The 12099-nt window shown below is 53.5% G+C and overlaps 1 protein-coding gene across 2 annotated transcripts in view; it reads right to left on the bottom strand.

Moving 5' to 3' along the window:
• The window catches only part of TRPV4 (transient receptor potential cation channel subfamily V member 4), a 33720-nt gene that overhangs the window by 5690 nt on the left and 15931 nt on the right, over positions 1-12099 (bottom strand). For both annotated transcript variants that reach the window (XM_044244081.1, XM_044244080.1), the window contains exons 3-12: positions 11211-11383; positions 7098-7250; positions 6266-6406; positions 5426-5724; positions 3863-4042; positions 2464-2622; positions 2116-2208; positions 1597-1670; positions 707-872; positions 386-452 (exon numbers count right to left, since the gene is read on the bottom strand). In XM_044244081.1, coding sequence (XP_044100016.1) covers positions 386-452; positions 707-872; positions 1597-1670; positions 2116-2208; positions 2464-2622; positions 3863-4042; positions 5426-5724; positions 6266-6406; positions 7098-7250; positions 11211-11383 — 1505 coding nt within the window. The remainder of the gene's footprint in view (positions 1-385; positions 453-706; positions 873-1596; positions 1671-2115; positions 2209-2463; positions 2623-3862; positions 4043-5425; positions 5725-6265; positions 6407-7097; positions 7251-11210; positions 11384-12099) is intronic.

Below are 12099 nucleotides of genomic sequence, written 5' to 3'. Positions count from 1 at the left end.
CTGGCCCAGGTCAGCACCACTGCCCAGCTGACCCAAAGATTTGTGAGCAATAGTAAACAGTGGCTGTCGTAAGCCCCTAAGTTCACGTGACTCCTTTCACAATAATCACTACTATGCCATCTCTACCATTTTCTAGCTTTGGAACTTGGGCAAGTTTTTTAACCTTTCTAAGCCTCAGTTTTCTCACCTGTAAAGGGGACAATAAAAGCACTGACCTCACAGACCCATCAGGGGGACTAACGAGGCGGGGGCGTAAGAGGACTCAGCCCAGTGCCTGGCACACAGAGAGAAACTCGCATGCGCTAATTATTGTCCTCCACGCACCAGGCTGCCCTTCTGGTCCTGGTGACACCCCCACCACATCACCTGGCTCCCCAGAGCTCACCTGAAGCATAGCCAATCATGAAGAGCAAGTAGACCAGCAGGAAGCGGAAAAGGTCTTTGAAGAGGATCTAAAGACCCCAGTGGGAATATGGAGACAAACATGAGACATGTGGTTTCTCATTTTTCTGACTTCTCCATCCCAAGTGTTCCCACCTCCACCATTGTCCCTTCCCACCTCCACCAATGTCCAGACCCTCCCTGCAGCCCCCAAAGAGCCCCATGTCCTCAGGGCCAAGGGCACTATCTACACACATAAACTGCACACTTCATGAGCATGGCTCCCACCAGGGACACACAATCCATGAGGTTCCACGGCCCCTACCTTCTGGATCATGATGCTATAGGTTCCCGTCAGCTTCAGCCCGCGGGTAAAGTAGAGGGCATTCATCCAGCCCAAGACCAAGGCAAAGACCATGACAGCCAGGTAGGCTTCAATTCCCGCCAGGTAGAGGGCCGCAGAGACAATCACTAGCACGGAGTAGATGAAGCTACAGGCAGCAGAGACCATGAGAGGGCCCAGAGGGGAGAGGGGACAATGAGGCATCAGAAGGGGAGACATGCCCCCAAGCCCTCCAGGGAGCCAGGCCATCCCGATGCCTTCTGGATCCCCCAGAAGAGAAACAAAGTAGATTCACTGGGTTCTTCAGGATTCTATTGACCAGAATGCTCAATTAGCTGGCAAGTAATATGTGTGCAATGGGCCTCAGACCCTACAGGATCCCAAAGTAATGCCCTTTGAAATTGCCAGAAAAAGTGGTGTTGAGAGGAGATTTTGTGGATAAGTGAATTTCATTGCTCCCTAAGAAAAAGGGGAAAGATGTAGTACCCAGGCAGCAACTAATCCCATGCCCCAGGCAGACATCATTAATCAAGTGCTGTACTCTTTCCCACCAAACACAAAGGTGCCTCAGGATTCTTCACACGGTACTCCTAGCAGACATTAGCAATCAATCACCAGCCTAAGAGGTTACATTACTTCTATCTAACGTGTATGTGGTGATAGCTCTGTAGCAACCAGAGCTGCTTTAATCAGAAGAGTCTATTGCTTGGCATTGGTCTTGTCCTAACTTTGGGCTAAACTGCCTGGGCTGGGTGAATACACTCCTAATAGAGTCACCTCTCCCCTGCCCCTGTCCCCAAATCTGGATGAAGTCCCAACCCCAATCCCACCTTCCTCACCCAGAATCTGACAGCCTGGGGACCTCGACTCACTAGAGTAGCTGGAAGGAGCCATCAATGAAGAGAGAATTCACTCCTGGGCATTTCTTCATGAACAAGTCTTTGATCTGGAAGAGGGGAGGAGGCAGGTGAGAGGGGTGGAGCTGGCAGGAATGCAGAGGGGAGGGGAGGAGAGAGAGGGAGGCAGAATGTGGTACAGAGGCAAGATAATGGACTCTTTTTTTTTTTTTTTGTAAGATTTTATTTATTTGAGAAAGAATGTGAGGGGTGGGGGAGGGGCCGAGGGAGAGGCAGACTCTCTGCTGAGCAGGGAGCCTGATGCAGGCCCGATCCCAGGACCCCAAGAACATGACATGAGCCAAAGGCAGACACTTAATTGACTGAGCCACCTAGATGCCCCAAGCTGATGGGCTCTTTTCTGTTGGGGAAAAAGGAATAAGCAGAGAAGGAGGGTATAGGCCTGGAGGAGAAGACAGAAGAAGGGCATGGAAGGGGAGAAATGAAAGGAGGAAGGATGGGCAGGGCAGGTGCTGCAAGGGGCCAGGCACTCACGTTGGTGAAGAAGAACAGCACCCCGGTGAAGAGTGTGACAATCTCGCCAGCCAGCCTCAGGTAGTCCAAAGTGGTGCGGTACGGGTAGGGGGGCTGCGGGGCAGATGGCACACAATTCCTCACCCAGCCCCTCCGACATTGGCCCCAGATCCAGATGTTCCCCCAAGGCCCCCCAAACCCCTGGATCCTGTGGATCCTCTTCCCTCACTCTCTTCCCCCACCCAGGTACAGGGGGAGGGGGCACTTCCATCTTGGGCTCTCTCCAGTTTCTCCCACAGGGACCCCCAAAGGAGGACCCAGCCATGCCCCAGCTGCGCCCCAGCTCCTGCTGGGCTCCCGGCCACTCACGGTGCCTTCCAGTGGCTGGTAGTAGGCGGTGAGGGTAAAGATCACCATGGCGCAGAGATAGGAGACCACGTTGATGTAGAAGGACACAGCGCCAAACTTACGCCACTTGTCCCGCAGCAGCTCGTTGATGGGTTCCACGGCCAGCATCTCGTGGCGGTTCTGTGGGAGACAGGGCAAGCGGGGGCCACATGGGGTCCAGGCAGGCCGACTCTAACACTCCCGTCCCCACCCTCGGCCCCGAGAGCACTCTCTCCTCCCTAAGCCACTCTTCCGTGACACTCAAGGATTCACGGGGAACTGGGTGGGGATTCCAAATCAACCCCACAGGGCTCTGCCCAGTTCTGCCAGAGCTGACCTTTCCAGGCTATTCTGGACTCAGAGCTATTCTCAGAGAATAGCTGGAAAGCTATTCTCATGGTCCCCAAACTCCAACCTGAGCATGGCAGGTCCCCGACTCCTGGTGGCAAAATCACTTAGTTAGGCTTGTCAAAATATATAAATCTCTGGGCTGCAATCTCAGAAGGTCTGAGTCAGGAAACAGGATGGGGAAATTTAGCCCCAGGATGATAGACACTTAACTCATGGGTGACTTTTCTCCATAGGGTGGGTGGGGGGAAGGCATCAATAATTGAGGCCTGCACAATAGTTCTCCATACCGGTCCCCAGACAGACAGTACCAATCCATCAAAGCTTGCACCAAGATGCTAAACTTCCCACCACCCCTAACCTCAATCAGATTCATCCCTAAGTTCAAAGATGGGGGAAGTGAGCTCCAGCAGCGGAAGGTATCTGTCCAAGCTCATGGAGCCGGGGAGGGAAGGGGAGACCTATACCCCGTCCCCAGCAGTTTCTGTCCCATTTGTATAGTGTCCTGTCCCATTAATGACATGAGTTCCCTCATCACCATGGATCTGTGCAACAATGCAGCCACAGAGATGCCATTGCAGTGTTATTTCTGGTAGTTAAAGGCAGAAACAAACCTAAATGACCAAGAATAGAGGAATGGTTAATTAGAATGTGGTACATTTACTTGCAGCAATGATATTGCAGAAGAATATTTAATGGTGCAGAACGATGTTCGCGAAATACTGCCAAGTGAAAAAAAGGAGCTTTCAAACCTTCGCCTAACAACTACTGATGATAATAGCTGACATATAATGTTTATTTGGTGCCAGACTCTTCTCAAAGGAACTCAGTTGGTCCTCCCAGCAACCCTAAGGGACACAAACTATCCTTATAGATAGATAAAGATAGAGGAAACTGGGACTCAGAGAAGCTGGGTCACTTGTCCTGAGTCACACAGCAAATAAGTTACAGACCACTCCCGGTGCCAGGGTCCTTTCCCTGCTCTCGGCCACCCCACCCTTCCCAAGGCTCTGTCTCCTGCCCCAGCGCTCACCTCGATCTTGCTGTTATACACCAGGATTTCCAGCACAGAGGCCTCTTCCCCACACGTGTCCAGGGAGGAGAGGTCATACAGTGAGGAATACACCGGCCCATATGCCCAGTCCTTGAACTTGCGAGACAGGTGTCTCGTATCCTCGTCTGTTACCTCCCGGCGGATGATATGCTGAAAGACCTACACGGGGTGGGGGTGGGGGGGAAGGGTGGGTCAGGAGGCCCCGGGGAGGGACACCCATACTCAGCCCCTCACATCCCAGGGACCTGGGGACCCATCACAGCCCGTCTTGTGGCGCCTCCCCAGAGAGCAGGATGCAGAGGAGAGGAAATATTTATGGGGCATGCCTCTTGTCCTTACTCTTATGGTCTTGGCTCCCAGATGACCAAACAGAGGCTCAGGGAAAAGAAGGGTGCTCCCTGAGGCCACACAAACATTCAGCTGACACCAGACTAAACCGGGCCAGCCTTAAAAATCGGAATCGGAATGAATGTCTTGTTTATGTAATTAAAACAACAGTGAATCCATCTTATTGACATGTTAAATGATGCCACTATCTGTAGCTTACATGCAGGGGATACTGAGGAACAGAGAGGGGGGTGGGCATTGCCCAGAACCATGCAGGTTAATGGTGCAAAAAGCCAAAATTTAAACTCGGGCTTTCTCCAGTACCTCAAGCCTCTTACATGAACTGCAGTTTTTGTAGTCTTCACCATGTTTTTAATAGAACAAGAATAATTCCTGCCACTTACTAAGCACCCATTCCAGGGTCTTCATTAAAGACCTTCCATGGATCACCCTCTCTAGTTGTCGTGGGACATTCGTCCCCATTTTACAGCCGAGGACACTGAAGCACAGAGCGGGGAGGGGAGATGCCCGCAGTCACACACTGGTCACACACCAAAGCTGAGCCAGGCTTTGGACCCAAGTGCTCCTGACTCCAGAGCACTGCAGGCTTGGTTCTTAATCAGGGCAACGGTGCCTCCCAGGGGACAAGCTGGCACCGTCTAGAGTCTTCTGGGGTTGTCACAGTGGTGGGGAGTGCCACTGGTACCTGGTGGTTCAAGGTCAAGGATATAGCTAATCACCTTACTCTGCACCAGACATATTGCACACCCCAGAACCAGCCTCCGATGTCATCAGTGCCCTGTGCTGTGAGGCCAGAGATGGAAAAAAACTGTGCAGGGATGCTCAACAGGTTAGGGGTTAAGCTAGGATCCCGATAGTGGATTATAGGGGAGTATCCAGGGGTGGAGCCCTGGGACTTCGATTTCTATCAGTGGCTTGTCCTGGCTGGTGGGAGTGGGGCCTGATCATCCAGTGGCATGTGTTGAGTACAGAGGCTGTGGGATGAAGCTGAGTAGTGTGGCTGGACAATAGGGAGCCACAGCAGGTTCTTGGGTGAGGACAAGGTGTTGGCATAATAGGAGGTGGGTGTGCACATTAATAATAATGAATACTACCTATCGCTCCTCCAGTGTGAGTGTGTGTGTGTGTGTGTGTGTGTGTGTGTGTGTAGAGGGACAAGAGTGGCTGGTTGTGCCTCCCACTCCCTGCACTCACCCCAATCTTGCCCGTCTTGGCTGCCATCATGAGGGGTGAGAGCCCATCGTTGTTGAGCACGGCCTCCAGGTTGCTGTCAGGGAAGAGGCGGGCACACTTGAGCAGCAACAGGTCATACATCTTGGTGACGAACTTGGTGTTCTCGCGGGTGTTGTCCGCGATGGCGACCAGCGCGTGCAGCACGGTGTTGCCGCGGGAGTCCTGCCGCCGCATGTCGGCCTTCTTGTGTGGGTTTTCCGTCAGGTAGTTGACGATGTGGGGCTGGTTGGTGCAGGCTGCCAGCGACAGGGGCAGCTCACCTACAGGCCGGGGGGGAGGTGGGGAAGGTCAGTGAAAGGGGGGCCCAGGTGGGGGAGCTCTGCCCATGGATCCTCAGGGAACAGAGCCGGGGACGCTGGACACGGTCCTGACAGTCAGTAGCAAGGCGTTAGGCAGGTGCACATTTCTGTGGGTAACCTGTTGGAGATGGGGTGTGGCTCTGTGATGTGGAGGGACTTTGGCCCTGAACTTCTAATAGCGTGTGCCTTAAGCAGGGGTGATGTGGTAGTGATGGGGGGTATGGGATCTGTAGTTGGGATCCTGGTCCCAGCTTTGGGGACTAAAGGACGAGCATGATGCGGTGCTGTGTGTTGGGGCTGACCACCCATCACAGCCCTGGGGGCGCTCATGGTCCCCACAGTATAGATGGGGAAGCTGAGGCTCCAGGAGCCAGTGATGCTCTACTCCTCATAGTAAGACCCTGGGGACCAACACGACATGCGAGCAGGGTTTGGGGTGTCTGGGGAGGAGCCAGGGCTGTGGACACCCCATGTCCCCCAGCCCTCACCGGCCCCTCCTCACCAAAGTAGAAGTAGCCTCCCTCGTCCTTGGGCTGGAAGAAGCGGCCCCGGGCCTGGGCATGGACGTCGGCGCCTTGGGCCACCAGGAGCTCCACATAGTGTTTGCAGCGCCGCTCGATGGCGATGTGCAGAGCGGTCTGACCTGGGGGGGAGGGGTGAAGGGCTGTCACCAGCTGGGGGCAAAGACCAGACCAGACTTGACGGCGGGGGTGGGGGGCTGCGGAGTGTGGGCTGCAGCCCCAGGCCTCGGCCGGCTCCTCCCAAGGGCAGCAACGGACCTCTAGACGCTGCCTGGATGTGGGATCTGCCGTGTGAAGGCCTAACATGTGTTGGGCAAGAGGAACGTAGACTCAGAGGAGAGCCCACGTGTCAGATCCCAAGTGTGGGGACTTGTCAAGACTCACCGGGGGCTTTACCCCAGGAGACCAAGGCATTGTGGTCCCACAGAATTCTGGACTGAATTTATAATATTCATAGGCTTTGAATCTCCACATCTGGGAATCGGAAAAATCAAGTCTGATTCATGGAATCTCAAAACTTTGACCCTGGGGATCAGGGACTGGTGATCCCCTTGGCCCTTAGTGCTGCTGGCCCATAGGACTACTATCGTGGAGACTTAAATCACCCAGAGCCATGGCACCTCAGGTCCCAAAGCCAAGTTCACAGACTATTAGAACCAACGGAAGGGGGAGTCATTCAGTGATCAGTTTCTGGACGTGTGATGGCACCCCGGGTGTAGACGAAAGCTCTTGGGGTGGCGTGGGTCAGAGGAGCAAGGACAGCACCCCCCCTCCACCACTCTGCATCACCCCTGCCCCAGTGCAGGACCCCACCTCGGTAGTAGATGTCCCGGAATGGCGAGTTGATGAACTCTCGCATGTTGCCCGTCCGCTCGGCGATGTCCAGGAGCACAGGGATGGTGTCATTGCGGCCGTTGCTCAGATTCAGCAGGGCCTTGGGCAGGCAGGTCTTCCCCGTGGATGGCTCTGGGGGGACATACATATGGGATGAGGGACATTCAGTCCAGGGAACTAGTGGGCAGCAGGGGACAGGGCACTGGGGCCATGTCACACCTCCCCTCTGAGCCCATTCCCTACTGCCCCCATGGTGCTGAGAGGGGTCCAATAAACCTGGAGGGGCCGTTCTGCAAAATGTGGGAAGCCACAGCCTGTTGAGATTGGGATATACAGAACCATAATTTGGAGGGAATTTTAAAAATCCAATAAATGGTGGGGAATCCTGGGTTAAAGAAAGCCAACCAATATTTACTTGTTACAGGACTTGTCAGAGCCTTTGATATGCCAATGACAAATGTGAAGCTCTAAAGCCAGACATAGCAGGAAGCATCTGCCACCTACTTGAACAGAGGATCTTCTTCCCATGAAGTATTTACATCAATGCCACTAGAAGGGGGAAGATGGGGTACAGCAGTCCCCAAAGTGCAGACTGCCCGCCATAGTGGACATGAAATTATCTCAGGAGGGGCGAGAAAGGGCTTTGGCCTCCCACCGATGACACTGAAGTCCTGCTATGAGCTTGTTGTCAAACCTCTCTCATGAAGCCAGTGTCTGCATGATAGAAACTGGGCCTTAACACTGTCCACTGACACTGGTAATTTTCTTTCCCTTGGGTTGACTTTTATGGATATACGAGTTGACTTATATCTTAAAAGAATGAGCTAATGCAGGGCAGCTGGGTGGCTCAGTCGGTTGAGTGTCTGACACTTGGTTTGGGCTCAGGTCGTGATGTCAGGGTCCTGAGATCGAGCCCTTGCTCAGCAGGGAGTCTCCTTAAGATTCTCTCCCAACCATCTGCCCCTCCACCCGTCCCCTCCCACTCTAATAAATAAATACATCTTAAAAAGAAAGCAAGCAAGCAAACAAGCAATCAAGCGTCAACGGGAAGAGAACTCCCCTAAGAATGCTAGGGCCTCAGGAACCACCGAAGCAGAAACGGGATCAAGAATAGGAGATGCAGGTGTGAGCTGAGACCTGAGGGAGCCATGCACCTTGGGGTTCAACTCCTGGCTTTATTCCCCATTCCTTTGTGACTCTTCTTCTGCCTCAGTTTCCCCTCTGGCTAAACAGGTCACAGAGGACATCGAAGAGCTACCAGATGTCGGTTGATGAGCCCAGCGCCGGGCAGGTAAAAGTCCTCAGTCAATACTCCATTAAATGGTGGCATAGGAATTTCTCCCTAGATGCCAGAAGTCAGCGGGAAGAACAAGAAAGACTCACAGAGACCTGAGTTCCAGGCCCGGTGCCCCCAGGACTGAGGTCCCGTGGACAAGCCTCATTCCTGACAAGGTGCTTCCTGCTGGATCCCTGGTACCCAGCCCAGAGTCACCAGGAGCTCTACCTTGAATTGAAGGAAAAGCGGACTCCAGTTCCTCATCTGCATAAGTGTGGGGTGGGGGTGCCCCAAATGCTGGTCAAGGGCCCTGGCAAGTCTCTCTGGACACACTCACACTCAGCTGTAGCCTCGAGGAGTTGTCAGTCCATTTCCTAATTCAGGCAGCTTGCAACTCTGTGTGCTCCCTCCCAAAGCCAACTCCCAGCCCACCTATGTCCCCTCCTCAGAGGATGGGGTCTCCCTCCAGCCACAAACCTTTGTGTCACCCTTGTCCTTGTCTTCTTTTCTCCCTCACATCCCCCTCAGCATGTCCTATTCAATCCCTCCACCACTCCCCATCTCTACTGCCACCACCTTGGCCCAAGACACCTGCCAGGTTTCCACTAGCCTCTCTGGCTTTCCTTCAATCCTCAGAGCAGCTAGAGTGGTCACAGAAGAATATGCTATTGCAGTGAGTCACAGGGCCTTTGCACATGCTGTGCTGCACCCCCTCCGTGGTCCTTCCTCCTTTTCTTTAACTAGTTAACTGCAACTCATTCTGATTCAGCTTAAGTGTCACCTCTTCCAAGAAGCTCTCTCAGATTTTCCTGACTAGATCAAGCTTCCAAGACAGCTGCTTGTTGGCACACATTACAGTTTATAACTGTTTTTATTTCCTTGACTGCTTGATGAATGTTGATCTGCCCCAGGAAACTGCAAGCAACTTGAGGACAGGGTTGTGTTCTGCCTCATTCACCATTGTTCGCCCTATGCCTGGCACAGCACCTCATGAGCTGGTCACCACAGGTAACTCCAAACGACAGAAAACCCAAAATGGCTTGTGTGGGGTATGGAATGAGACCTTGAATTTGGGCTCCAACACCTCCCAGACCCAGGCTATAGCGGGGTGGGGGGCTGCCAGCCTGAATCTTGGGATGAAATGCCAAGAGTGGCGTCTCCCCAGAACCAAGGAGGGACACGCAGTTCTGGGACTCAGCCACCAGGTGGCAAAGCGGCTGCTAGGGTAGAGGGGCCCTTAAGGAATCCCAGATGGGAGGGTGTCAAACTTGGAAGGGTGGTGGTCAGACTCCCCTGAGAATCAGATGAGCTCATGAGCCTCTGGCTAGAACAATACGCAGGGGTGGATCCGGGTTTTTCGGGGGCCTCAGACTTGCATGATTTTAGGGTACTGTTTATGAAATCAAATATGCAATTATGAATTCAAAATTAGTTGTAGGGCCTTGGAAGGGGCAAGAGCAAACGAGCCACCCTATAGCTTACTTAGCCTCATATGCCTCATGGTTAATCCCCCAATAACATGCACTGTTCTCTGCAGTTTTGGGGGACCCCCCCACCTCTGCTCATGCACACAGATACACTCGCCTGGGGGCTCCTGGCCTAGGCGACAAGCCCCTGACTTGGTCGTAAACCCGGGAGCAGCTGGAGCCTTGGGAGCCCAGCCCAGAGCTGTACGGTCTTGCTGGAGACACAGGAGTTTGCGTTCCCCCCGCCTATCCCTTCTTGTGCAGACTGCTCTAGGGGGATCTGCAGGGGCCGTTTGGCCAAGGACTTAAACATAGTCACTGAGACCATCCAAGGACAGGGAGGAGCCCCAACGGGCCACAACTCTAAGCTCATGCCTCCAAGAAGCCCCACCATCCGGCTGCACACCATGAAGGACTATTTTTGATAAATCTAGGAATTCTCTTCTGACAGTCGAGATACTGCACCGTATCGCGTTGGTGTTCAAAGGATCTGGCTGGGAAAGATACACGCAAAAAATACACACTGGCTAGGTATCCCCTGCTCTGGCACTGAATTTAACTGAAATACTTGAAGTCTCAGAAAACAGCCCCTCTGACCTTCCGGAAGTTTCGCCAGCCCCCAGTGGCAGACAGCCGCCAGCCTTCTAGAGATAGGCTCTCCTCTGTAACAGGTGCCACGGTTCTCAACATCTTATGTTGATTTGTGGGGTTGTTTGGCCAGTTAATTATGGCTTCTAAACCTGGCACCCAGCACACAGCAGGTGACTAAGTCAGGTCTGGGGGCTCAGAGGGCAACTTTGCCAATTTGCAGGGAAGGCCAGGGTTGCAGGGGGAGCTGATCCCTGGAGGTGCAGGTTGGAGCCCAGACAAGGCTCAGGGGTGAGCTCTCTAGGTTGGGAGAAGTTGCGGGCAGTGGTGACCTGGGCTTCAGCCTAGGAAGGGGAGCCCCGAGAGTTGGTTGGGGTAGGGCAGAGCCCACGAGCAGAAGCCGGAATACTCTGCCAGGGCTAGGCTATTATTATTCCTCAGTTGACAGATGGGGAAATTGGGGCTCAGGGAGGCCATACATCCCTGAAATGATGGAGGTGGGATTTGAACCTGTGTGAGTAAAACACTGACCTTGCCATAAATTAAGGCTGAAAGAATGAATGAATGAATAATGGTAGCAAAAGCCCAAAACGGTTAAATAATATGGCAAAGGACACACAAGACTAGACTCCCTCTCCAGTGCTCTTCATGCCAATGCAGGCCAGCAACACAGGAGAAGATGCTGAGAGGAAAGGGGCCCCCATGCCAGGCTTCCCTCATCCCCTGGCTGGCCCACCCACGACCCCCACCTTGGTGGCTCACCCCGGAACTCCTCGTCAGTCAGCCGCTTCTTGTGGGTCAGCAAGAAGGGAAGCAGCCCATCCAGGTCAGAAGTGGAACCCCGGGACACGATGTCAAAGAGGATTGGTCGGTTGAAGACTTTAAGGATGGGGGGTGGCTGTGGCGCAGGAGCTTTGGGACTCTGCGGCTGCTTCCTGGAGATGGGGGAAGGCAGGGTGATGGAAGGGCTCATCCCCCTCCCACTCCACCATCTCTGGCCTGAGGGGCCCAGGGGTTGTGGTGGAGAGGTGTAGGGAGCTGGAGCCCTAAGAAGGGACTAGAATAGAGGGGAGGGACAGCTGGGGGGGAAACAAAGGAATATCTTATCCCAACAAACTCTACCTAGTACCTACTGTGTGTTGGGTAGAAACAGACAAAAAGAAACATAAGCCTGCCTACGCATCCATCCACCCACTCACCTATCCATCCACCCACCTACCAGCTGCACATCTGCCACTGGCCCATCCACCCATCCTCGCATCCATCTGTCTGTCCATCTACCCACCCACCCACCCGTCCATCCATCTGTCCGTCCATCCACCCAACTGTCCATCCATCCATCTGTCCACCTACACATCCATTCACCCACCCATCCACCCATCTATCTACCATCCATCCAGCCAGCCAGCCAGCCAGCCACCTGTCCATCTGTCCATTCATCCACCATTCCACCCCACCCACCCACCCTTCCACTCTTCTATCGGTCAGTTACTGAATACTTAGTAAGCCAGAGACCAAAAAAGAGAAACCAGTAAGAAAAGAAAGGAGGAACTCTGGACTAAAAGATAAAGCAACTCATTCATTGATTCCGCCATTCACTCACTGGTTTATTCACTCAACAAACATTTGAGACGAATGAGGCCGTGCACAC

The sequence above is a fragment of the Neovison vison genome, chromosome 3 (genome assembly GCF_020171115.1).
Source record: "Neovison vison isolate M4711 chromosome 3, ASM_NN_V1, whole genome shotgun sequence".
Lineage (NCBI taxonomy): Eukaryota > Metazoa > Chordata > Mammalia > Carnivora > Mustelidae > Neogale > Neogale vison.
The sequence above is the reverse complement of the archived record's forward strand: the minus strand, read 5'-3'. Positions and strand labels throughout refer to the sequence as shown.